Source organism: Heliangelus exortis, chromosome 15, assembly GCF_036169615.1.
Source record: "Heliangelus exortis chromosome 15, bHelExo1.hap1, whole genome shotgun sequence".
Taxonomy (NCBI): domain Eukaryota; kingdom Metazoa; phylum Chordata; class Aves; order Apodiformes; family Trochilidae; genus Heliangelus; species Heliangelus exortis.
Genome location: NC_092436.1, coordinates 9,611,508 through 9,639,159, shown reverse-complemented (window position 1 = coordinate 9,639,159; position 27,652 = coordinate 9,611,508). Strand labels below are relative to the sequence as shown.

At 45.7% G+C, this 27,652-nt stretch overlaps 1 protein-coding gene across 3 annotated transcripts in view; it reads right to left on the bottom strand.

The window, feature by feature from the left end:
- Window positions 1–480: 480 nt before the first annotated feature.
- NEURL1B (neuralized E3 ubiquitin protein ligase 1B) overlaps window positions 481–27,652 on the bottom strand; it is a 132,264-nt gene continuing 105,092 nt past the window's right edge. For 2 of the 3 annotated variants that reach the window (XM_071758515.1, XM_071758516.1), the window contains exons 2-5: window positions 8,585–9,145; window positions 5,494–6,201; window positions 4,419–4,544; window positions 481–3,679 (exon numbers count right to left, since the gene is read on the bottom strand). In XM_071758515.1, the coding sequence (XP_071614616.1) occupies window positions 3,435–3,679; window positions 4,419–4,544; window positions 5,494–6,201; window positions 8,585–9,145 (1,640 nt within the window). In that variant the 3' untranslated portion in view covers window positions 481–3,434. The remainder of the gene's footprint in view (window positions 3,680–4,418; window positions 4,545–5,493; window positions 6,202–8,584; window positions 9,146–27,652) is intronic. The other variant, XM_071758517.1, reaches the window with a different exon arrangement.

The following is a 27,652-nucleotide window of genomic DNA, read 5'->3' as shown; positions in this document are numbered from 1 at the left end:
GCTAAGCAGCCCTCCTGCCCATGACTGCATCACCCGCTCCCTGAGCCACCTGGTACAATTTTAGCCTCAGCACAGCCTCAGCACAGGCACAACACAAGTGTAGGTCCAGACTGGCATCTGCCTTGTTTGAGATGGTGAAGAATTTGGGGCAATTTGAGAGGGCATATGCCACAGGACATCCTCCCTCCTCTGTAGCCCTAAAATACAGACTGCTTTTACAGCCAAGACCTTCAAGTTTTGCAAGGTTAAATGAGGCAGGAATCCCCTCCATGAAGGGACTGAGCAGACACAGTGCAGTGACTCCCCCAGGAACAAAGCAAATCTCATGCAAGGTATTTAAAATGCCAAACTTTGGGGAACTTTTTTGGAAGCAGAGCTGCCTGAGCTGAGCAGAAGTGCCCTACCTCTACGTATTAACATTGCCATGCTTTGGAAAGAAAGGATTTGCTCACCCTCCAGGTCAAACAGCTGGTAGCACCCTTTACAAGCCAAGGTTTTATTTGTTTCATAAACAAGTAAAATTATATTAATGTAAAACAGGTAAATGGACAAAAGTAAAACACACAGCACTGACCACAACGCTATAGAGCACTGACAAGTAGAAGTGCAGTTCCCTCCCTCGTGCGATGCCCTCCCCACCCCAGTCCCCCAAATGATTTCCTTGAAAAGCCTAATACAGAGGTCCAAAATCTGATTCAGCTTAAACATGATGTACAGGTCACAGTATCGAATCATAAATGGGATGGGAATAGAGTAACTGTCTTGGAAAGGGGGAAGTAAAACACTTCCCCCATCTCTTCTTTTTCTTTCTTCCTTCCTTTTTTAAAATTTTGAAACAAATAGTTTAGGAGGAGACATGGGGGAGGAATCCATGGGAATAAACACTTTTTTCACTCTAATATATATATATATGTATATATATATAAAAAAGCAGGATTCTCAGTGAACACAAAATTCTATAAAACTACCATTGATCTGTGTTGTTTTCCCCCCTCTTTTTTTTTTCTTTTTAAAAGTTGCTTTAAAAAGGATAAAAAGTGCACAGACACCCTTATAAGGCACAAACAGATCTTCTGTACAAATCATATATCATCATCAGACTGTTTAAAAAAAATAGCAATACGAGTACTAACAATTAAATCTGTAAGAGGCTACCTTTTCCTGGATTTTTTTTTTTTTTTTTTTTTTTTTTTTTTTAAGAGGCCTATTTTGGAAAATTCCTGTTGCTTTTGGACAGGCAGGGTGACATGTCCTCTGCTCTCATGTCCCACTCACTGGATGGCTACCCTCTGAACCCTGACTGAGCTGGGTCCCTTGCTGGCCCCGCTGGAATGATGCCCTTCTGGAAACTACAGCAAAAATTCAACCTGTGCAATGTGTCCTGAATGGCTCAGGCACAGCCTGGGGTGGATTCAGTATTTCTTCTTGCTGATTTAAAGAAAAGAGTAAAGGAGAAGAAGGAGAGGAGAAGAGGAGAGGAGCATATATATATATATATATGTATATGAAATAAAAAACTGCCACCCAAGGCATGCAGTCACCCCCCTCATTGAGGACCTGAGGTGTCAGGCAAGCAAATGGAGCTGCTCCACCCATCCACACAACCATCTGCAGCCAACTACAGGGATGGGGCATCCCTGGAATCAGGACAGCAGCCTCAGGGGCAGCTGCTGGTGTTTGCTAGCCCAGACCTGATCCAAGCTAGCACTGCTTGCTGTGGATTGGGACAGCTTCCCTTGAATTCCCCCTCGTGCAAAGGCTCCCACTGCAGCCTGGTCACCAGGCAGGCACTAACCCACCTGGCCTTTCATCCCATGTTCACATTCTTTGCTATCCTGGTGCCCACTGATGAGTGGGCAGACAGACCCTGACCTGCAAACAGGGGAGAGGGGAGAGGTCTGCAAAGGCACCTCCTGTGGTCCCCAGGGCAGAGGGCAGCCTGGTGGTCTGGGCAAGCCTCCAGCTGATGGAAACTTTCTTTTGAAAAGGTGTAGGTGAACTCTTGCTGCAGTCTCTGTGCCTGTGGCTCTGCTGAGCAGCAGCACAGACAGCGGCAGGAGCCAGATTTCCAAAAAGGGTTCTGCAAAGCCAGCAGGCTCTCCTGCAGATGCAGCAGGGCAGAGGGTGAGATGCCCCTCTGAAGCTTCTCATTTAGACTCTTAATTAAAATGTTAATTAGCTCTTCAATTAAAAAAAAAAAAAAAAAAAAAAAAAAAAAAAAAAAGTTTTTCTCTGTGCCCATTGGCAGCCACAGCCCACTGCTGGAGGAGGATGAGCTGCTCTCCAGGGTGTGCTCTGCTGGATTGCAGAGCAGGGCCAGGACAGGGCTGAGTGCCAGTCTGTAAGCAAGTGCAGCACCCAGGTCATGGGGATGCTTGTAGCTGTCTAATATCACAGCTGAAACCCATTTACCCTTTAAGTCCCAAGATTTAGTAATAGCCTCAGAGCCTTTTTTTCCTTTCTCCCAAGTAAAGCCAAGTGAGAGAGAGCCCTGTTCATCTCAACAAGTTCTCATTTACTGTTGGGACTCAGCATCCAAGCAGCTGAGAGCTGTGCAGGAAAAACCTGGAAAGGCAGGAGGAAAAACAGGTAAAATCAGCACATACACAGTCTTCAGCAAAAAAATAGTGAGCCTGTTGGGACTGGGTGAGAAATTAATTTCTCACCACAGGCTCCCAAAAGTCCCAGTGAGGGGGCAGGAGGAAGATTGAGCCCCGCTCCTCATGCTCCTCACTGCTAACCTGTGGATGCTTCCTAACTCTTAACCTCCCTGGCCAAAAGTCCTTGCTCTGCCACAGAAAGCAAAAGCTGCTTTATTCAAGTCCATACCAGGTACTCCATATGCCCCAGAAGCCTTTTTAGGAGAGCAAAACCCAAGCAAGTGACAGTCTGGCTGTGCTACTATTTGGCCTTAGCTAGTTCACCTTCTAGAGATGAACATGATTATTTCCAGATCAGCTTTATCCACTTTGAACCCTCCCACTTGTCCTAATTTTGTTCTACCACAGTGCATGCATGGGGCAGCAGTCCAGAGATGCTGGAGTTTTGGGGTTGGGAAGTCCAGTGGCACTTGGCCCCGACCAAGAGGAAACCTCCTCTTCCCAACCAGCACTGCTGTGAGCTCCTCTGGAGGAGGAAAGAAAGAACCTCTGCATGTGGGAAATTTCTCATTTGCAGCTGGGTCAGGTCCAGGCCACGATTCCCCAAATTCACCCGTGGGCACACGGCCAGGTCAGCACGGCAGCGGTGCCTTTGGGGCCCCAGATGATTCTCAGCTCAATTTTATCCCTGAATTGTGCCCTACCAGCCAAATAAGGAAACACAGATTACAAGCCACTTGATTAACAACTGACCAGCACAATAACCCAGAAGCAGGGACGGAAAGGCAAGGTTACTGCTAGCGGGTTCCCCCTTCCCACAGCCCCCGCCGGGCGCTACGGACGGTAGATTTTAATAACATCTTTGATGACCCGGCGGCAGATTGGGCAGCAGGCATTGAGCTGTTTCTTCAGTTTAAGACCACAGGTGTTGCAGAGGCACATGTGTCCGCAGGTGTAGATCACTGTGTCCACCTCGCTGTCAAAGCAGACGGTGCATTCCCCGTTCTTGCTGCTCGATGGCTCTGGAGGGGGGAAGACAGGAGAGATGGGGGGGCTCAGAGGGGAGCTGGGAGCAGTCACTGCAAAAGAGGAGGAAGGAATGAGATTATTTAGTCACCAGGTTGGTACAAACCTGACAACACACACACTCAAATAAGCTTTTAAGGCTCTTCCTTCCTTAGTCACTGGCTGGTTCATTTAGCCACACAAACTGCAGCATGGGTAGAGCTCCCTTTTTGTACAGACAGAGTAAGCATGGCTCACCTGGGCTTCCTCACTCAGGACTACGATTTTGCACACCTGCTTCACAGTGTGGGTGTGCAGAGCCCCTGAAGCAGCCATGCTCCACACAAGGTGCTTCTGCATCCCACCAGCCGTGCCAGGCAGCTGCGACACTGCACAACACAGCCCAGGCAGGGCACTCAGGGACATCTGCCCAGGACTCAAACACCAGCATTTGAGCAGTTATGTGGATATCCCTCTGGCAGCAGAGCCCTGGCTGTGCAGAAAGCAGGAGACTGGGTAGGGGAAAAGACCTTAGATGTGACACCACACCCCTTGCTATTACAGCACTGCTGCTGCAGCCAGGGCAGCCCTGCTTTCATTAGGCAGACTGACAAAGTGGGAAGCAATGTGCAGCCTTTCTTCAGGCCATGAAAAGCTTCCCGCCGCTTCGTGTTTTCTTCCAATTATTTCTCTTGGCCTCACAGGAGATGTTACATCTCCCCCCAAGCCTTGCCCTGCTGCTTGCACAGCCCCAGCAGCATCTGTCAGCCCAGATCCCTCTCTTGGCACAGCCCCGTGCTGGGCTCTCCTTACCGAGCGATGACTCTGAAGCAGAGGATGACCTGTTCACACTGAAGGCCATGTCTGAGTCACTGTCATACTGTGAGCCACCAGGGGATCCTGAGGGAGAGACGGTCACTGGGCTGGACTGCACAGTGCCTGCAAACACAGGAGAGAGCTGAGCTGAGCTGAGCTGCTGGGGGACTATGGATCCCAACCCCAGGTAAATGTCCCTCCACCCACTGAACCCCTCCCACCCCATGTGCTCAGGAGGCTTCAGGGTGAGGTCCAGCTGCTGAGCTAAGTGCTGCCTGTTAGTAATGATACAGGCACATAGTTTTTGCTGTCACCTCCAGGGCCTGGACCTTGCTTTGCCATTGTACAGTTTCTGTTCACTGCTTCAGCAAGGCAAGCACCAGGTTATCCAGCAGCCATCACTTGAGGTGTAAAGTCACTTCCCTACTGTCCTGATCTCTCCAGCAGGAGCAGCCTCAAGCTATCACTGTCTTACTGTCAGATCAGGGGCAGCTGGGAAAGGCCATGGCTTCAAGTCAAAAAAAAATTATTTAAAAAGTCATCAACACCTGCTTTTCTGAAAGAAGCTTTAACGAGAGGAAAGAAGCAGCACTGGAACCGGTCAGGAGCAACAGATCAAAAGTGACATCTGATACCCACCCTGTGGCAGTGCTTGGGGAGAGGTTACTGTCCATCAGCAACACACTGATGTGCTTACACCAGAGCCATTGATCCCAAAAATCATTGCCTTTACCAAACTGGAGTTCAGTACCTGTTGGCTGGAACTGTGGGCTTCAAAACAAACCCTCTGAGAACCAGTTGGCACCCCCAAATCCTTCCCTGAATCCCTATCTGCTGCTTATTTTATCTCTCAAGTCTCATCCTTTTCTTGGGGAGTTACATCTATTCCACAGCTACCATGTCTTGTTCACTCTTGTTTGCAAACACAAGGTAAGATCAGGAGCTGCTTCCTCACACCAGTGACCACCTGCTAAAGGCAACACTGTGAATGCAAAGCTGTAGTTCTCGGTCCAGCCCAGGAAACTTCACCAATGAGGTTCTCCCTTTTATAATTCCCGTAGGCTGCACTTACCCAGGATTTTAAGCTGGTTGATTACACCATGGATTGTAAAAAACACCCAGAGAGACTGTGAGGTGTCCACACACATTAGCATTCCTCGGCTGGTTCCATTCACTCCATGGTGCACCTCCCCATTGGGCAAGACCATGAAACTGAGAATGTCACCACTGCTGAGGACTGGGAAGGCTCTGTAAACCACCCAGTACTCCTTGCGGTCCAAGAGAAAGTCTGGATCTGCTGGGAGCTCATTTGTCCTTAAAGTACTCGGATCACAAGAAGTGATGCCAAATGAAAGGGCCCCATAGTATGGCAAGCCAAGATGTCCTACTTCCACAAAGAGGCTTTCACCGATGTGCAAAGGCCGGTCAGAAAACACCAAAGTCCTGTTGCTCTCTTGCCAGTTGGTACAAGCAACCATCCGGTCCTGAGAAAAGGTGATGTCAGGTCCACGGGTGGGGTGGAATCTCAGGTCTGTGTCCAGGAAGGCGGGCACCCCCTGGGCACGTGGCCGGCGGTTGGGGCAGCAGGGGATGATGTGGTTGTCTGTCCCAAGCCCTGGGACCCTGCTTAGGTTTAGGTTTGCAATTTTGGCCACCACTTGGTTGTTCTCCAGCTCGTTGTTGTTGAAGTTGGCTGAATCGTGGTTGCTCTGCGGAAGGCAAGTGCTGAGACGGGCGGTGCTGAGACGGGCAGAGGTCATGGTCTCTGCAAACATGCTGTCTGTGAGACAAACCCAATGATAAGGGACATTAGAGTCAAGATACAATTGCCTACTTTTACAGTTACAATTGTTATTACTTCAGCCCACAGGTTATCTACATTCTGGAATGGAAAAACAAGGGAGAAACTAGCCAGAGGTCAACCACTGGTGCACAGCCATGGACCAACGTTCCTTTCACACTCTTCATCCTTGCCTTACAGCTATGAGGTGTCTTGGCACAGGTGTGTCCAAGAGAAGTAATTTTACAAGATTTCAAGCCTCGTACCTCAGGGGTGTTCACAGCACTGCAGACATTTTAATTGAGAGCTTGTCACAAAAGCTACTTGCTGTAAGAGTCACAAAGGAAGTTTTTACAGTGAGAGAGTTATTTCCACTTTCACGGCAAAAAGAAAGTCAAGGTTGCTGACTCTTAATTAATTTCCCAGATTTTCACCTCAGCCATGCCACACCAGGAGGTGATTTAAATGTGTGGGGAGGTTAAGGAGAGTCCTTCCTTCTACCTCCATCACTGCCTGGGGTGGCTTTGGACACTTCAGTCCAAAGTTAAGGCATTAACAAGCTGAGCAGAGGCTGCCTTTGCTCAGAAGCCCATGCAGGAAAGGCCACTGGTACAGGCTGATGGCTGGACCAGCTGCTTCTAGCAAGCACAGGATATTTGGCAAGAAATGCTCCCACAGAGTAAAACATATCCAAGCTCCATGATGCTGAAGGATGTATTTTGTGCATCTGTATTTGGGCTGTATTTCACAGCTTTCTCAACTTGCAAAATTTTTGGAGGACAGAGACACAAACACGTCCAATTTGAGACACCACCACATCTGCAGCGAAGAGGCTTCATCCCCTTATGCCTGAGCAACATCTTAATGCAGTTGGGGGGGTTTATGCAACATCTTAATGCAACATCTTATGCAACATCTTGGGGCAGTTTGTGGGGTTTGGTGCTTTGATTAAAAACAAATGTATATATATATATATATATATACATATCAGAGTGCAGCTGCCTTTGTGTCAAGTCTTTCACTCTGCACACTTGGACACCACAGGCAGGATGAGGGGTGGGGGAAGAAATAAGCTGAATTTTATTTTTCTAACTGTAATCTAATGAGGGAAAAGGACTGCTCAGGTGAAGCAGATGCACTGGCTAATACAGCAAATGCTCCTTCAACTCTGCAATGAGCACCAGAGGCTGGAGTGCATCACAATTGCAATTACAGGATAAGGTACTGGTAAGGGTTAAGTATACATTTGAGACAAGCAGGCATGGAAAAGTGTTATGTGTAGCTTTCTCAGCTGTAAAATAAATGGTATCATTCAGAAGAGTACGTAATGAAGCTGCCTGCTCACTGGACTAACCATTTCACAACTTATTGCTGGTGTCTGTATGTGTGAGGATGGAGGCACCATCCCCTCCAGCAGGTGCAGGTTAACTTGGCTACTAAAACTAAATCAGATCCCAGGAGCTTCTGAGAAAGGACAACACTCTTGTATTTTAAAAGGATTCCCTGTGGTGTGGACTAGTTCAAAAAACTCCATCTCACACTGAATTAATTTGAGATTTCAATGCTGTAAAAGTCACAAAAAATAAAGTCATTCCATAGCTCAGTTTGCTATCCAATCCATTGTTATCCATCCCCTCCTTCAGCCTTTCCCAGGGATGATGCTTGTAAATCAGCCAGGCACCACCTGAATACAGGAACCAGCCCAGAGGTGAGGGCAGATGTGGAAGGTGGTGGCAAGAATCCTGAAGCACACAGGACCTTGCACTATATTTTCTAATCACTCTTCAGCTGGTGGGCTGCATCCTGGGCTGTGGCTGATGCTTTGCAGCCATACAGTGCTGCCCACATGGAAGGGGAGGGTAAGTTGGGCTACATCTGCAAACACAGCTTGTTAACCTGCCAGCCTAGGTGGGGAGAAGGGCTGGGGAAGGGTGCCAGAAAACTCCTGGGGAATGGGTGGTAGTTTTCCAGTGGACTGGCTGTAACTGGTATCTGGGAAAGAACAGGGGAAGAACAGGTAACCTCAATCTCCTCAGTCCCTGGAACCTTGCTGTAAAGCAGCACCATGGTTTTCTATGCCATAACAGCATAGAAAAAGCTGGGTAAAATTACATGTAAAGAATTCCATTTATCCCTCCACATGGCTGTTATAATGCACAGCTACAGACTTTCCATTACTGACACTTCTGAAATTTATTTCTTTCTGGATCCATCCTGCTGGCAAAAGAAAAACTCTTGATTTGAGGGATAAAAGCAATGGTATGTTAGTTTTCTTAAGTGTCCCACAGGACTGATCAAATAGATAGATGATGCATCTTTTCTACATGATCTCTGTGGAAAAAGCAGCCAGAAGAGCAAGCCATGGATCAAAACACACACTTACCTAGTATTTGCACTTCATGAGTGATTCCATAGACGTCTATGAGTGCCCAGAGAGGACCAGAAACTTTAATACCACAGTGAAACAATATTGGCTCCTCATCATTAATACTGTAGAAGACTCTCCCATGACGGTCAACCCAGAAGGCCAAGATATTGTCTCTCACAGCAAACCTCTCTGGCAAAGCTTTGGCCCAGTAGCCGGGTCGGGTCACCAGGTCCGGACAGGCGTACTTTGGTATCTCCTCAGAGCTCATCTGCGACGGGTCATGAATGGTGAAGCCAAAGCGTAGAGCCCCACTCCAGCCGTGGTGCACAGCCACCAGCTTCAGCCTGACCTTCTCGTAGAGGTGGATGGGTCGATTGGTGAAGGTGACCCCGTTGCAGAAACTGTTCCTCCGCGTGGCCTTGCGGGAGTGAGCGTCCAGGCGCACGTTCTTGCCTTTGGCTTGAGAGTGGAAGCGCGGGGGCTCTGTGATGGCGAGGACCGAGCGCCTCTCATGGCTGCTGTTGGGCAAACTGTAGTAGGGGCGGCTGGAGACAGAGCGGGTCTGGTGGCTTGTGTCTGCAAAGGAGAAACCAGCAGCCCCATCAGTAGTGCCTCACCCCAGCCCTGTATTTTCTCAAGCCCGGGTGACCACAACCGGCTCGCTGCGCGCGCTTCGCGTTATTCGCGCTTTTTATCTCCAAATGTTGTGCTTGGCCACGACCTGCTCTTTGTTGCACTGATTTGGCCCTCAGCTTTATGCCAATAAAAAAGCAAATGTGCCTCTTGGGGCGGAGGTTAGGCAGCTCCCCTTCTACAACCTGCAAACCTGGACAAAAATGAACAACCTTTTGTTCCTGTCAGATGCATCCTCTCCTGAGGCTGCACAAGGGCTGAACGCTCGTGACTGTGGCTCCCAGTTTCCTATTTACAGGGCACGTGCTATTAAATCACCAGCTGGTGGCCAGAGTCACACCATCTCTGAGAATCCTGGCTGTTAAGATCAGAGATGCTCGAGATGAATGCAGATGTAGGATACTGATTTTTTTAAGGATGTGCTGCCACTGGCTTTTTTTCCCTTGAATTTTCTAACAATGAACAGGAGATTTACAACAATGCAAATAAAGCACAACATTTAGCAGCCTTAACAGCACAAATAAACCCAGACATTTAGCAACTGGAGCAGTACCTCTGCACCACCAGATTGCTCTTCTAAAACTTTCAACCCAGCTCCTGGTTCAGATACCAGATGCAACTGGCACATTAAGGAACATTTCATCCCACAAAGCCTTGCCTTTACAGAGAACTTCCCATTTGTGCTCAAAGCACTTTATAAATGATGATTGTTTTCAGCTTCACAGCACCACAGATGGCACAGAAATCCTGCCATCCTCATTTTACAGATGGGAGAAGGAAAATTTATGAGCAAGATATTGCAGCATTTAAAGTCAACAGCAATTTCAAGACCAATTTCAAGAAAAGCAGGTTTGAGGCCTAAAGTGAAGTTCACACAGGCATGAAACAGAAATGGAAAAGGCCCAAATTTTAATCTTAAACCTTAGCTCTAACTTCCCTGAGGTGAGGACAATCATTTTTGCATATACCCGGACACTTGGGGTCCTGCTCCAGGATCAGGGCTCCCAGCACCATCACCATGGTGCCGCAGGCGCTTCAGTCTCCCCATTTCCCACCCACCTCACCTCTCCTCCTCTTTACACCTGGCTTTGTAGATTTTTAAAGCAGAAATGGGAGGCGTCCTGGGTGCTCAGTCATCCTGTTAAATATAAAACTGCATCACATGCATGCATTTATTTTGAAATTTTTTGCCATGTGTAAGGTTTTAGAAGCTGACTGCTTGGCCCTTCCTTCAATCTTTTTCCTCCCTGTGAGTAACTCCTGACTTTGCTCTGGGACAAGGGAAGGACTTTCTGATGCTTTTTTTTTTCTGGAAAGAAACACCAGAAAACACCAGGAGATGAGTTGGTAAAAAGCTGGCAGGAGAGCTGCAGCTGTGAGTCCTTTTTGTAAGCAAAAGCCTACCAGGTAGGGCAGCAAGAGGCTGGGACTTGTGTTTGTGTCTGAACTAACAGAGGCTCTAAATAAATGCGAGAGAAGAGGCTAGCAGGCAAGCTCTGAAATTAGGCAACAGGAGTGAAAGAGCTACAAGGGCAAAGAGCTCCTGTTTGCATCAAGAAAAAAACTCAGTCCTAAATCATGACAGACAAAGGCAGCAGCTGAACAAAATCTCTTTTGTACCTCTTCATTCACACTGCACGTGGCTGCATAGCATAAGGTAATGGTTAATCCTGTAGTGTGCTAATGTAAATAAACACATCCTTGCTCTTACACCTCTGGGGGGTTTTCCATATCCATGCCAGGGCCACAAAGGCAGATTTGGGGAAGACATGGAGGAAAGAAGCTCCCGTAGTTTTTAAATCCCCTCAGGGTCAGGCCCCCCCCAGGAGGAGCATTCCCTTGGTCTGCAAGATCAGCCCTGGTCATACTCGCAAGAGGTAGGGGTGTTTCCCTTGGGCATTCCCAGAAGAAATTTCATTTCTTGCCTCCCAAAGAGCTGAAATGCAGAAGATGGCTTTCAGCACAGGCTTTCAGCACAGACCCACCCTCTGCTCATGTGGGTGCTGCTCCATGTGTCTGCCTGCAAACGCTCCTGACAAGTGATGCTGCAGAAGAAATCCAGTTGGGGGTTTCCTCAGCAGAGAGAGGCACAGTGGCACCAACCCAGCCAGCACACAGCGGGCAACTGGCCACAAGAAACCAGGGGTGAATCTTCTCCTGGCCACACTTTCCCACACCAGCTCCCCATTTTCCATCTGGATGTGGTCCAGCTGGCTCCAAGGGGGTCCCAAAGGACCCGCTGTGCTCAGTGATGCTCTTCCACATCACACCCACCTTACTGGGCAGCAACCTCCCCCTATAGAGAAGCCTTCATTTTATAATCCACCAAGATGCATTTTTTTTTTCTGAAAGGGTAAAAAATAACATCTCTTTGAAAGGAAGTGTCTCTATGTGTTGGCCAGGAGGAGGAAGGAGAGAACAGAGCTTTTGCTCTCCTCTATGTTGTCACAAGGATCCCCTGCTTTCCACTCTGCCTTCCTCCCACATCAATCTGCCAGAGAAAACACTGATCAGGGTGGGATGTGATGTGATGCCCTCCAGCAGGGCTCCCAAGCAGGTATTTCTCATGCACAGAGGACCAAGGAGGGAGTGACTGTGACAGCAGCACGACAGATGGAAGAGCAGTGTCATGGGCACCCACTTCAAACACAGCTTTGAGTCCACTTTGCCAGAGAGGAACTTGAGGATGGGGATTGGCTTTTTTGTTTTGTGTTGTGTTTTTTTTTTTTAAATAAAAATAAAAAAGAAACAGGAAGGCATATTGTGGCTAAACAATAGGAAAGCCTCCAGAAGGAAATGAATGGATAATTTATTTAGAAGGCTGTTCCACCTCGCATGAACACCTGCCAGTTGCCACCAGGAATAAAGCCTGACATAACCCAAGGCAGAGGAGGCAGAGCTTTCCCACCAAAACACGCCTGAAGCTGAGCTTGGGTGTGTGCTTTACTCATTATGTACTGAAGGGGACCAGGCAAGCTCAACAGGATGTTTGTGCCTTTGAATTGCCCTGATTCTGTTGTGTGGATCACATTTCAGTCCCTCTGCTATTTCTCCAAACCCTTCCCTCTCCTGCCTGTGTTTTCCCACCCCAAAAGCCCATCAGCAGGATAAGAACAGCCAAGCTTGGGGCAGCAATACCACCCTTTCCAAAGGTGCCTGATGCCATGACAGGCAGCTAAGAGCTATGCCAATTCTTTTTTTCAACTATGAGATTCCTATAATGCTTTGAGCAAGTGATTTCTTCTCTTTATGCCTCACTTCCCTGCATAAGTCAGAGTAATAGTATTCCTCCACCTCACTGGAAGGTAACAGGATTTTAAAAATTTATGTTTCTCAAACACTTTGATTCTTGAGCCCTGTAAATATGTCAGCAGGCTGGCTAGATCATCAAATGGGACAGGAAACCCTCTGTGTCTCCTTGGGAGATGTCCTGAGCCCAACATTGTGCTACTTTTCATTCCCGAGTTTTCCATTTTTCATCCCTGCTCTCAACAACTGCAAACATGATACTTGCAGCATAAGTCCCTCAAACGCACAAGAAAATATGAAGTAAGCCAGGAAAATGGAAGAAAAAGCTGCACTAGAGGATGCAGAATGGTGCAGGGCACCTCACTGAAACCTGCTAAAGAACCTGGCTGGAAGGCAGCATTTCCATCCACATGGGCTGCACTGAAATAGGTTCTGGTTCTGGGGACCTGTGCTCTCAACTTCAAATTGCTACTGCACATCTGAAACTTCCCCAGACTTCCAAAAGGGCAGCACATTTATTTATTAGGTTATACTGGCCTTTGGAGAGGTATTTTAACAAATACACATTTTGCCTTGCAAAAAGGTACAGCAGACAGACCCTGGATGAACTCCACGTTTGTATCATTATTCCAGTTCTAAAAATAGATATTTTTTTCACCCACTTGCTCACAGCATGGGGTTTGCTGTGGCACAGTAATCCCACTGACAGCAGCAGCCACAATTCAGAACAAGAGCTCTCTCCAAGGCTTCTGTTCTCTGGGGCACAGAGCAGAGAAGGCTGTGGAAATGAGGAGCTGACCCTAAGTGAGACTGATCCTGTATTTGCTTTTCCTGACAAGCCAGGAAAGAATAATGCCATGAAAAGCCCTAAAATGATAAAGAGAGAATAACGTGCTAATGCCAAATGCTAAAGCAGAGAGCTGCTACTATAGGAGGGCACTGCCTTCCCTGTGTGCCAGGGTACATCCATGGTCTGTATTAACTCTACAACTGCATCAAAAGCCATTCTGTGGCTCCCATAGCTTTTTCTTGAGGACTCCATCCAGTAAATCCATGCTGGAAGAGGTGCAGGATCACAAAGCAAGTAAATTCTGGGGCAGCCAGGTGCCAAACAGGGATGCATACTGGGTAAAGCAAGAATGTCAAGGGAAGAGAAATTGCTGGGACCACAACCCCGGGGTATCCCCAGCTCACAGGAGATACAGCATGCATCTGAAGTCTGGTTTTCCCATATTGTTCAGAGAAAAGGCTGAAAGGTAACAGCACACAGCCTGAAATGTGCCCGTTGATGCTCACTGCACATGAGAAAGGGAATCCACCCAACACGCCCATGTCTTATCTTTATGGCTGCTGCTTTATCAGTAACATTAGAACTTTTTCCTATTACAGCAGATAGTTGGGTCAAAGCTGCTCCAACAACCCTGTTGAACATTAAACGAGGCATCTGGAAAGAGGGGGCAGGTGGCTTTTGCTTTGAAACAGGAAAAATCCCAACATGTGGGAACAACGTGATCAAGTTTACTACAGGATCGCAAGGTTGTAGGAACAACCCTCATGGACCAATCCATGACAGCACAGTCCTAGCCCTGCTCATCCCACTGCATCTTTAGAGCCTTGCTGGAGGCTGGAAGAAGCAAGCTGAGCTGTTCCTGCAGAGAACATTCACAGTACCACAAAACAGGATTCTGCTCTGAGGAGATCTTATCTTCTGAGAGCAAGAGATTCAAATCTGTTCACATATAAATTTAGTGCACTGCTTAGACATTTGTTTTTTAAAAAAAAAATAATGTAGAAAATGTGGTGGAAAGCTCAGGGGGAAGCAGTGGTGTCACCTATTCCACTCTCAGCAGTGTGGATTTTCAGAGTTAGGGTAACAAACCTACTATAAGGCTGCGACAAAAAATTGGCCTCATTTTCTCACATGCAGCTGGCTCAAACACTGGAAAACTCAAGTTGACAATTAATAAATATCCCCCATTTAAATTCCTCTGGTTTGCATAACCAGTCCAGAGCCCTGCTTTGCTCTCCCTACCTGGTTCTCTAACCCAAGATAGATTTCCAGGATGTTAAAAAAAACTTAATGGGTCACTTGCAAGGGAGATACAGACACTGGGGTGTTAAGGGGAGGCTGAAGGGCCTAAAGTGAATCCCAGAAAATGCATTATTTTTGAAGAGACTAATTTGGGAAGGAGGGGAGGAGAAACTACACAGTTGCTTTTTCATCAAAAGAAGGTGTGTTATGGCACTGAGGTAACTCTCAATGCAAATATCTAATGGACATTCAACATTTTTCTTTGCAAAACAGTCTAGAAAAATCCCTGGCAGAGAACAAGGATTGAATTTAACTCACAAAATCAAGTTGTGTCTGTCTTCAAGAGGATTTTCAAGTACAAAAACCCTCTCACTTCCGTGGCTTGTGCTTGAAACCAAACACTTCATGGGGATTTTTTTTTTTAAATTGCTAAAATCAATTATTTTCTAAGCAGACACTAATGACACATTGATCCAAGGTATTCCTTCATGAGAGCAGAGAGGTATTTGCCAGCATCATTAGGCAAAATCCTCTGTTCTGATCCTTTTTCTCAAACCATCAAATACAGGCAATTCCATCCTGCAGAATTTTCCAAGTGGCTCCATCCCTTCTCTCCCACCATGCCCTCTGGAACTGAGCTCCCACAACACTGCTCCTTTCAAACTAAGCCCTTTCCTTGCAGTGGGGAATGCACTCATAGGAATGCAAACTTCAACCACCACATCATTTAAAAGAGCAGTTGCCTTGTCAAGAAAGCCAACCCAGGGCTCAGCTCTCCTGGTTAACTGAATGTCACATCATGACACAAGCATCAGAGCCAAGAGACAGCAAGTGCAGCTGAAACACCAATGTCTCTCTCCAAGATCCACCAGCTGGCTCAAAGCAGAAAATAAACCAAGACAGAAGGCCTGCTCCAAGGATGAAGAGTGCTGATAGCAAATCTTTCACAATCTAGCAGTGATCACAGAGCCTCCAAGAATGGGGGGAGCCAGTGCTCCCTCAAATCAGGCAGGAAGACTCTCCCAACCCACTTCCAGACCTTCTGCTTCACTTTGCTTTCTGGAAATGTGAGCACATCTTCAAGTCTTCCCCAGCCTCCTTCCACCTGTAGGCTATGGGACAAAAGTGACCCATCACCTCTGCATTCCTGTCTTTGTGTCCATCTACCACGACACCACACTGAACAGTTTTCCTGTGTCTTGCACTTTTAAAAGTTTTCAGGCCTTGCTATTGTCTTAAATTCTTTTCTTTTTTTCCCTACGATGAAAATGTTTCTGCCCTTACCTTAGCCATACATTTTTATTTGGCTTAATGAAACAACTCCTTCCATAACATGAAAGACTATTACAACTAGAAAAAGCAGAATACTATTTCCCAATCTGGAAAAAAAGGAAAAATATTCTTTATTGTAGAGGGGTTTTATCTCCTTGCACAGGTGAGACAGTCAAGAAGCTACGGTCTGGTGGTAAATGAACTTAAACTTGACACAAAGCAAAGCCAGTGCATGACTTCAATGGTGTGACGTTTTCAGAGCAAAGTTGGGTGCCCTGACCTAAACCAATATGCTCTTGTGGAAGAGCTATCCAAAAACCTCTTGCTGGGTCTGCAAGTACAGTGAAGTCCACCTATGCTCCACCTCCCTCTTCCCCCATCTCTCTCCTGCTGTGCCTCTCACTGTGCTCAGGAATTAATTTTGCTGCAAAGTTGGCCCTGTCTTTATTACAGGTTTTTAGTTCTCCTGTATATAAATAGCAGTAAGAATACACAGAAGCCAACAATTAAGCACTGGAAAAAAAAAATCTCCTCTCCCCCATATTATTAGTGAATCTGGGTCAATGAGTCTGCAACTAGTAAAAAATTCATAGACTTGGTTAATGAGAGACAGAGCAAGAGTGAGTAGGTGCTGGATGGAGAAAAGGCAGAGTTCATGCCATAATCCCTACTTAAACTTTTTGGTGTGAAGAATGAAAGCAGCTGCATGATAGATGAGGAGCCTTGGAAATGGCACAGCTCATTGTCATCCATCCATGGCCCTGACACCCAAGACCACTGGCTCGTGTCAGTCAGAAGGCCATGCTCACAAGCCAGAGAGCTTTGAATGATGTCAGGGATTTCAAAGTCATCAAGCATGGGATACAGAATGAGAGGAAACTTTTGGCTACTGGCTAAAGAGAAAAACAGCTTGTAAAAAATAGTCAGCTACTCATACTGGAACTCTTGGGCTGTATGCTCACTAACAGGCTTCGTGTGCAACCCATATGATTACTCACACCAGGAGAGAAACCTTTTCCTCTTGATGTATTATGTTCTCCAAAATTGTTACCTTCTTTAGAAAGTTAAGTTTAACCCTGGGGATAGCAGAGCCCTGTTCAGCTCACTTTATTTTCTAATCCTAAACTCAGGGGTTCATAGCAGAGTTTTGGGAGGTAATTAAAAGCAATGAGCAGTAAACAGCTGACATCTGTTTAATCAACTCCACAAATAGTTTTCTAGGACTGTTAGGCTGGGAGACTAAATATTTTCAAAATCTACATGCTCAACTCGTCAGTGATTAAAATATGCATTTTTGTGATTTATTATTTTCATATTTTCCTAGAAACAGTCATTAAAGAAAAAGGATTTTGTCTTCAGTGGTTTTAGTGCTCTACAGCATTGCTTTACATGGCATCAAAAAAGACACAGAGATATTCTTAATTTTATAGGCTATTGTGCCACTGGGATCTGTCTCAGAGATCCCTTCCTCCCTGCTCCAGGCCAGCAGCTGCAGAGACTGCAGACACAGCCTAAGAACAACCCAAGGGACCCCAAAAACTTGGAGTATTAGTGAGTGCTCCTGGTCCCTCAGCACAATGGAGGGACCCCATTGTTGTGGCTGTGGGACACCCACTGTGTGTTCTTGGTTAACCACACCATACAGAAAAGATCCCAGGTAAGAGGATTTTTCACAGCCTAAAAAATTAATCTGGGTTTGTTTCCTTGCCCCAATCCTTCTCCATTCATCAATTCTTCACAAGCAAGACAACTCTTCCCCTGCAGACAGCATCAACAGCACAGGGCTGTTTTTCAGAGCAATGCTTGATGTTTAAAATCATTGTTCTGAAGAGGTATTTTCCTTTTCCAATCATGACAGTCATTTATTGAAGAACTGCAAGAACATGTGAATGCTGTAATCCCTGACACTGGAAGAGTCCATGCCCTCACCCACTTCCCTCACTGCCAGAGGACCACATAACAACCATTAATGCACATGGACCCCCTGTTTCCATTGAACCTCTTTCCTTCTGACCAGCTGCACCAAGTCCTCTGCACTGGGGATTTATAAATAGTGACCAGGTCATTCCAGAGTTAAGGACTCCTAATGAAACTGGAGAATGAAATGCATTCCCTTTCAATATCCTCAGACCTGCAATTTTATTCCATCCCATAGCTGCAATACAGGGTTTATGGAAAGAGTGCTGGAGCTTGGCACATCTTTTCCAGCCTGTCAATGTGTCGCTTCCAGCCCAGGCAGGAACAAAAAGAAGGAAAGAATTTTGTTGTCTCTCTGATGCAGGAAACCCACCCATCCCCTACAGACAGAGGCTGCGTCACAGCACTGCACCAGGAGGGCAGCTTGTGAAACGGGGAGAAAAATAAGATTTGAAAGGTAAGAGTTGTGATTTAGCCTGGTTATTCTCTGAAAACACCCTAAAAGCCAGTGTTTATGTTGCCTTCATCCCTCTGAATTCAGACTGCATACAATTTATACCCGTGCCCTTCCCACCTCCAAAAACTGTCCTTGGAGAGATGCCAGTACCTGGGATGTGCTGTCACAGCCCCCCTGGCTCTGCCCCACAGCACCACTGAGCTGAGCATCCCCCCAGGCTGCCTGGCACTGAGACCAGAAGCCAAAGGAGCTGAGCACGTTTTCCATGCCCAGTAACAACACCAGAAAGCTTTTCTGTAAGCATGGGAATTGCCCAGCAATGGGGCTTCAGAGGGAGAAACCCAGCAGGTGAAGGGTGAGAGCAGCACTCAGAGTGATGCTACAGAGGCAGAAAGGAGAGCCTGCTGCCCATTCCATTCCCTCTTCAGCTTTTGCTAAGAAAACCCCATAATAAAAGGAACAAGCCTGCTAGTTTTCTTCAAACTTGTTACAGAAGCTTCTTTGGTGTTTATCTCCTCTTTTCAGAGCAGTTCTGAGGGTCACACTCTTTTTTTTTTTTTTTCTTTTCCCTGCTAATTGCAACTTCTCTAGGCTCAGAGGACAGGATAGAATTCTATTTTTAAAAAAAATGGTGAAGCTGTTTCAGTCCAAATAGGGATGGATAACCAGAAAGCCATTAGACTTAACAGTGGGACCCATTCAAGGCTTTTGATCTGTCCTAAGGGGAGCTACAAAACCACAAGAAAAGGGGAAAAAAAAAAAAAAAAAAAAAAGGCCTTTAAGAAGATGTTCATTCCAGCAAGCCCTGCTCCCAACATGGTGCAGCAATTTTAAATGCTGTCCACAGTTCCATTTTATATTTACACACAGTTTAAACAGTGATCTGGCAGCAAGAGGGGAAAATGCTCTGGGAGGAACACATGGCTGAGGAAGCTAAATAAAGAAGTGGCCAGGTCTTCAATCATCCTATATTTTATATATACAAAGGCTGCGATTCCACTAAGCTTTTCTGAAACAATATGCAAAGAATCCAAAACAGGGCAGAAGGATGGGAATAACTGGTAATAATTAAAATCAGAGGGGCAAAGCACAGCTCTTTCACTCTGCCAGCCTGGTTTCCCTGGAGGCATCACAAAGCAGAAAAAGGTTTGTGGTGCACGTGGGGACATTAATGTGTTACAGGTACCTGCTGGGGGACTGAAGCCAGACAGTGCTGAGAGGGCTGGTGCCCCAGGCCAGCACTCTCCCAGCAGAGAGATTTTAAATGAATTTAATACTGGCTCACTCCAAGTGATTTCAAGGGCTGGTGACTTAACTCCCATGGAGTCCAACTTGTACAATAATATCACATATTTTGTTGGCTGTTTTAGTTAATGCTCAGACAAATAGGCTATAAATTTCTAAATACAGTGCATCTTCAGAAATAAAGCCAAAAGAAAAAGAGGAAAGAAAAAAAAAAGAAAAAAAAAGAAATAAAAGAAACAAGAGGAGAGTTCTTTGCTGGTCCAGAAACAGAGAAAAATGCTCCACACTTAAAATAAAAGATGCACCCTTTTTTCTTTGGTTTCATTTTTTTTTTAAACATAGTTTTCTGGTAAGCTATGAAGCCAATTTGAGAGGCAGGTGGTTGTGCAACACTTGGCTGTTGCATGGCTGAACTGCAAGATCCTTTTGCATGATATTTACAGGAATTAATAAGAGGAAACAAGTCCCACTTTAAGCCATTAAACTGTCCAAACAAAAGAAAACAGTCATACCATTACTGGATGCACAACAACCTCAGACCCCTTCTTCATCTCAAATGTCTTCAATTATTTCAACACAAAAAGAAGTTTATTTTTAAGCTTCCATGACAAACTTTAACACCAGTGGGATTTGATCCCAGCACACCTAGGTCAGCATCAACATTTTTCTCCCTTTACTCTCCCTTTGCAGTACCCCAGCCAAGAGATGCTGAGGCAGGTGAACCGAAGAAATCTGGAGAAGAGAGACAATTCTTTGCATTGTTGAAGAAAAATGCCAGCTATTTTTGGTGAGAAAAAGGCCAAAGCATTTTTGCTTCCTCCCCCAGAGGAAGGAATCACTCCCAAGAGATGGGGCGAATGTGTGAATAACCTCAACATGATCGCTCGTGGGCGCTTCCCTGCCAGGGAAGGTCCAGGCAGTATCAAGTACTGAGTTTCATCATGTTTTCCCACCTTTTTTAAGGTGGATCTTGGACTCTCATTCAACAGAGAACACTTGGTCAATACCTTCAAAACAACTTATTACTGAGCTGCAAGCTGTTGCTAATTTTATTTTGTTTGATTGGAGGCTTTTTGCTGTTGTTGTTTTCTTTATAGATCATTTACACCTATAAACCCCATGTATGGTCAAACAGCACACTCCTTAGCAACTCTGGAATTGGAAATTTTAGAAATCCAACATGAAACAACATAAACAGCTGTCTGAAACCTCCTGTTTCTACCCAGATGGCTCTCATTTCAATTAACCAAATCAAACCGATCAGAGTCAGTTTCTGGCCCAGTTTGGCTTTACTTGGAAAAACACCTATAAATCACACATGAAAAGCTGTGGAGAGAAAGAACTTGTTTCTCTTTGGGTTGTTTTTGTAGGGTTTTTGTGGGGTTTTTTGTTTTGGTTTTTTTTTGTTGGTGGTTTTTTGGGTTGTTTTTTTTTTTTTTTCCTTCAGTAGAACAAAATTTTACTAACAGACACAAAATACACAATTACATGTTGACAGCTTTGAGCCTCTGGTGGTTCTGGCCACAATAAAAGAGACAGGCAGTGGCATAACCATCCACTGTCTTTCCACTACTTCAAAATAGATGGCACAGATGGCATCAAGTGTCTCACATGCTTTGTGCTTTCCCCTGGTCCCAAGTCCTCAGGACACTGGGCTTTAGAGGTGCCACTGCTCAGTGAGGGCCTTCTTGAAATACCAAATTTGAGCAGTCTCTTTAAGAGCTGCAGGAAAAACTCCTAAGAAACTCACCCATTGCAGTCATCTGATTCTGGCAGAAAGAGGAGCCTTGGCTTCCCCAGAACCTCCTTGTGCCCTACAGAAAGGCACAGCCCTCCTCTGACAGAAGATTGAGGAACTGGCTTCATCTGAAGCAAACTGCACACAAGTTGTTTAAAAATAACACTGAAAATAATCTGAATGGCAGTGGCCAATGTCCACCCTGGCACAACTCTGTTGGCTCAGGTCCGTGGAGGATTTCCAGCCCTGACATGCTCTGTGTGGCACAGCAATGTGTGCACCCACTTTTCCCGATGGACAGGCAGAGCAGAGCACCCACCAAACTCATCACCCTTTGGTAAAAAAAACAACCTGTTGCTTGCAAGAGCAGCTCCTGGCAGATATCAGGAGGGGAAGGGGCTGAGTAGCCCTCCTTACCCTCTCCATTCCCATGCTTTTATGCATGCTGATAATGCTTAAAACCACTGGTTCCCAATGAGGAAGTCCTCTCATTAGCATCACTTTGGCTTTTTTTCAGACAGAGCTCAGGACACTGGACCAGCAAACCTTCTGCCCATTGACAGCCCCAGGACAGAGCAGGCACCTGCCTGACCCCAGCAAATTCAGGGATGCTTTCCAGCTCAGCTTCTTACTCTCTGCAGAGCTCAGTGAGACAGGAGCATGTTCTCCTGTGCTCCTTTAGGTTTTTCTAAGCCACCCTAATCAAGTAGGACCAAAAGCAGGAACCACAGCAGGAGAATTGCACAGGACACAGGTCTGTGCTTAAATGCCCCCTGACCATTGCTCCCCTCTGCCTCACACTGATGCCTCACTCCTCATAGCACTAATTGCTTCATTTCAATTTTTCTGCAGCTCCCCATCCTGTGATAACCAGGCAGGCCCACAGTGGTTTGGACAGGGAGGTTTCTTCCTTTTCTTTGTTGGACTTAAATGCCCCAATTGGGCAAAGCCCCACTGCAGCACATGCACCCAGGAGGATGAAACTCAGCTGGCCTGTCTGCTTCAATCACAGCCCCCACCACAGTCTTGGGGTTGCTCCCCAGCATGGATCCCAGACAGTCTACACCCCAAACATCCCCTTTGCCACCCCCCATGCCTTGCCTGAGCACCTCTCTGGGGAAATGGTCACTTCCTCACAGAAAAAGTGTTTCAGGTGCCCAAAACCACACCTTGGCCAAGGCAGTATCACTCCTTTCAGCTACTCATGCAGTGCCACAGAGAAAAAACAAGTCACAGCAAGAGCTCCCAGCCCTTAGCCTCCAGGGAAAAAAGATTACAAAAGAAAACCAGGGAGAGTTTTGACTCAGCAGGGCAAAGACCCGAGGTGCTGTGTCTGAGGTGCTGAGTGATGGATGGAGATGCACAACAGCAACCACTCCAAAGGGATGCCCTGGCTCAGGGCAGGAATATAGGCACAGAAGGGGAAAATACACGAATCTAAGTACAGAAAGGTCCTCAGTGCTGATCTACCTAATATTTCTATCACCCTCAGCCCATTGGGAAGGAAGGACCAGGGACTGCTTGATGCAGGGCTGTGCTCAAGATACAGGAGGCAGGGAGCAAATCAGGACAGGGGAAAATATAGTCAAGATACAGAGGCACACGGGGAAAGCTTCTTCCTCCTTCTGGGACTGTCTCATGAGGTTGCAGCATTAATCTCATCTCAAAGGAAAATCTTAGAGATTTACTAATGGCTGCCTGACGTGGTTTGGTGATTGATTCTAGTGGTGTGCCCATAGATTTCAGTATTTACAGCAGTGCAGTTTCTTTGCACGGGTGTATAAACATTTACTAAATAGGAATGCATACAAAAAGATGGTTTGAAAATAGTTTGTTTTAAAATGAGAAGTGGTTTTGACCTCTCTGGAAGGAATGTACCTCTGCCCTCTGCTTAGAGACGGTCAGCTGGATGCTTGAAGAGGGTGGGAGAAATAGTAAACATGTTCAGGGAGCTGCAAAGCCAATTTTTATTTTTGTTTTGCTTCTAAAACCAGCTTTGAGTATTTCAAAGAGCAAGAGGCATTTCAAAAGAAACACAGTCCCTCAAAACTTAATTTTAAGAAGATCTAATTTTTTATCAAAATAAATTTTAAAGGAGAAAAATGTGAACAAGTGTATTAAGTGATAAACTATGGATGCTCCATGTGGAGACAGTATTTCAGGAAGAAAGGGCTTGGCAAAGTATTTCACTAGCCAAGCTTCACAATGTCCTTGCTGATGATTTGGCAGCAGAGCCAGGACCTCTGAGCCATGGGGGACCCTCACCCCAGACTCCCCTCCCTGGCACCCCTGTAACACAGAAAGGAAATAAATCTGCACTGCTATCAAGAAGTGCTGAAAACCATCCCTTTTCTTGTCTGAGGGAGAAAAGGACTATATTAACCAATCCATTAATTATTAATATTAAACAAATCAAGTTTTGAAGTTTATTTCATAATGACTCAAACTTCCACTATTGTTCTACTCAGTAAAATCAGACTTTCCAGACAGCATTTGTCAATCTGATCATTAGGTAGTTAAATGAGGGAGAAAAAAAATTTTGTTCTCTCTTACCTGAAAAAAAGCTATCTGTACCTTGAAATTATCTGCCTTGATAGATCTAATTTACTTGAGTTTTCTCTTTTAGATTTCACTGGTCAAGTTAAACTATAAAGATTATTCATGGAAAAGCAACCACAGTTGGTTACTAGGATACAAAAAAATCACTTAGGATGTTCCTCCAATGAATAATCCCAGCAGAACACACACAAATTCAATAAATTATGAATTTCTTTTTCTCTCTTACATAAATATTGGAGTTGCAGAGGCATTTTTGGAACCCTTTAAGAATAAAATAGTATCTTAATTACTATGCAATAGCAAACTGAACAGAGAGAATAACCATGCCTTGCAGGTGAGCTGCATCCTTTGTCTAGACATGAAAGTTATTTTGGAAAAAGGTAGGGTGTAAATGGACAGCAGATTATTGCCAATATCTATGTGCAGACACTGGTATTTGGCATGCTGAGGAGTCTTTTCAAAGCTGAAGCAGTAGACTAATTTGGAAGAAGGCATTCTTCTCTCAGAAAAATCTCTTCCTGTCCAACCCCATGTATACAAAAGGTCTTACAGAAAAGCACTTTTTTGCCAGATCTCTGAACCTACAAGGTGAAGCAAGAGAGAAGTTTTCCTACATCAGGTAGGACTGCCAAGTCAGTCCATAGGAGTCCAGCACCCAGTCTGCCCTGAGCCATTCAGGCATTTTCAGAAACAACACCCAGACACCAGAGATTGACTTTGGATAGTTAACAGCATTTGGGTGTTGGTTTTGTTTGGTTTTCGTTTGTGTGTGGCTGTATCCTGCTCTCCCTTTTTCTAGCCCTTATAGTACTCCCTAATAACAGCAATCCCCAGGCATGACTCAGTACAGACTGCTGCTCAAGGCTGGGGTATTTAAAGACACACTATAGGGTCTGTTGGCTAAGAGCAGTTTTTATCAACTCTGAGATGGATTTCCTTGTAATTTTGACTTGCAAAGCATCTGTCCTTCTCACCCTCTCCCTTTGATCACATCAGCAGCACAAGCAGTGCTGTTCTGCTGCTGGCAAATCACCCAGTAATTCCTATTTAAGACTCACAAATCGGATGCCAGTGTGAAGATCTGCTCCATACTTTTCAGAGGACACCTCCTTTCCAGAACATCACCCAAAATGCCTGGCATCCTGAAATATCTGAAAGCAGGGAAGCTCCAGTGGCATCGAGCTTTCCCTCCCTGCACACACGCTCTCAGTGCTCAACTTTTATTTTTCAGCTCTCCCTGATGACAAGGCCCTTGTGCAGCCCCCATGCCATGTCCCTGTGTCCCTGCAGGTTTGTCCCCAGCCTGGGCAGGGCTCTGTCCACCAGCCAGCTATAGATCCCCAGGGGGCACCAGAGCAAATCCATCACTGACTGACAGATCCAAGGCAGGCCACTGACACACTCTTTCCATTATGGAGTTTGTCCCTGGGGATCACCATCTGAAAGTTATCTCTGGTTCATAAACCAGCACAATGGCCACCACACAACACACCAGATGATGTTTTTTATCACTAAAAGTGAAACAGCAGTTAGTAAATTATTTCTGTTTCGACAGTAAGAAACTCTTCCGCTTTGCAGTCCAAAATATCCATTGACAAAGTAGTCAAGAGGTTTTGATGGCATTCCAGAGAAAGGACTGCAAAGAACAGCCCTTTAAAGAGGCATTTCTTGGTGGAACACCTCTTCAGCAGGAGCCTACAGGGATTCTTTAGCCCACCTTTAACCTCTGATGGGATCAGGTCTACCAATGCCATTTCTAGCTGATGAAAAACCAAACTTGTTCTTTAAGACCTCCAGTGATATATATACATTCCTATTTACTGTACTTCTCTACTTCACCATAGTTCCAGTGTTAACCTTCCTGGCTGCCTTCTGGAGAGCACATGTCCAGAGGTCCTGGTTCTGTCTCCTCCTAAACATCCTGTAATTCACTGCAGCCTCTTAGCTGCTCCCCTTAGCAGCAATTTTGGCCACCAGTAGAACACTCGACTAGACAGATCTCAAGTGCAAAGTGCAAAAAAAAACCCCCAAAAAGCTCTGTCTAACCGTGTCCAAGTAAAAGACTCCAAAACCTGGCAATTCCCTCTCATTAGGAGTTATGCTCTCAACCTTAGCATAATATTGCAGAGATAACTTTTAAACCCCACTCCATAAAATACAGAAGATGTCAAACTGAGAGCTGGTGCCCTGATGAGACCAAAACAGATAACAGGCTGAAAAATGCTGTTGCCACAGTGTTAGTCATCACTCAGGAAAGAGAGATAAACCTGAATGAAATTATTTCATTTCTGCTGCCAAATGGGATATTCTATCTTTTATCTTTGGCTTGTTAAGGCAGAGTTTGGCAGATTTAACATTCAAGTTATAGAGGAGGGCAAAAATCAAACAACTTTTTTTCCCTGACATTTGGAAACCTGATGGAAAACTTTCACTCAGGGAAATTCTCTCCTGACTGACTTCCCTGTGCTGCTGCACGGGCTATGAAAAACAGAGCTTTGCTTTTATGCCATCTATTTCTCCTACATAGCCATAAGTCATACTATCAGGAGTAAAATCACAAGAAACCTGGGGTCAGACAAATGGATGCTTAAAATGGGAGAATTCCTAAAGTAGAAAAGCCTCATTATTATGGAAATATCCACTGTGAAATAAGAAAACAGAATGTGCTATATCCAGAAGCCTACAACTCTGCAAAACACAACTGCATCCATTTTTCTCCTTTCAAAGCATCAGTAGCTCTTAAAAAATACCCTGTGATTTCCCTGCTGCACTGAAATGCTTTGAATTGTAGTTAAATGTTTTTGGTTTGTTGTTATTTTTTTTAAGAATCTTCCTGTATAATTCCAGCAGCAAGTGAGAAGGAATTCTTTTCTTCTGATTTGGATTCTCTACACTGGTCCTGTTTGTTCAGATAGGAAAGAAGACCTGGTTTTGCTGGAGCAGGGAAAGGGATGGTGTCTGATCCTCTCAGTAGGGGATCTACGAGCTTCTCCACTGCCAGAGGTCTGAAAGAAAAAAACTCCTGAGTGGAAAGCATGCTCTGCTTGCACAAAGCAGAGGAAGACATCTCCCTGGACACAGAGCAAAAAACAAATTAACAAGCAAGAAATCACTTTCCCCTCCCTCCCCCCTCCCCAAAGCCCCACTTCAACTGTTCAGACACCAGGATTTTCATGTTCCAGCACTCAGCATCTGAGACAACAGCGCATCCAGGTCTGAAGGGAAAAGCTGGCACAGGTATGATGAGATACAGCTTTCAACTGGGTGTCTTGGTGCCAATGATTCATGCTTTTAACATACAGAAGAGAGGGAGAAATGCACCAATCATCAAGATATGGTACTAACCAGAGTAAAGGACATCTCCTTCCCATAAAACATGTCCACCCATGGGTACACATCTAAGGGACTGTGGGGAAGGGACTGCTCCAGCCTCTGGGCAGCCCTGCTGTATTTGCAGCATGCAAAGAGGTGGGAAGGGGAGATTTTCAGAGAGGAGGGAGGACCTCACAACCTAAAGGCACTGGGGCCATCATATAGACATGTGGACTATTGACACAGGGCCAGTCCCCTCAAGGACACAGCAGGTCAGTGATGCCAAAGGCAAGGGGGTAGAAACTGCCTGAATGAGAAGACAGAACAGTCTGGAAATGCTCCTATAGCAAAACTTCCTGGAGCTGCTGCAGACAGAAAAATCTCCCAGGATGTGACATGGAGCCAGGTTCCTTGATGCTCCCACCTCTTTCTGCCCTTGTTGGTAAGTGAGCATACATCTGCTCTCTGGGTAAAGCCTCGAGAAAAATCCACTGGCCACGCTGTGTTTTGATGCCAGGAAGCCCCAAATGAGCATGAGGCCAAGGAGCTCATTAGGAGCAAGGAAGTTGCGTGAGTCAGCAGTGTGGTTTGGCCGCTATGGAAAGCAGCAACAGCAGGTGTGGGATGCCAAACTGCTCTGGGCACAAGAAAGGAGACCAAAAAAGGAGA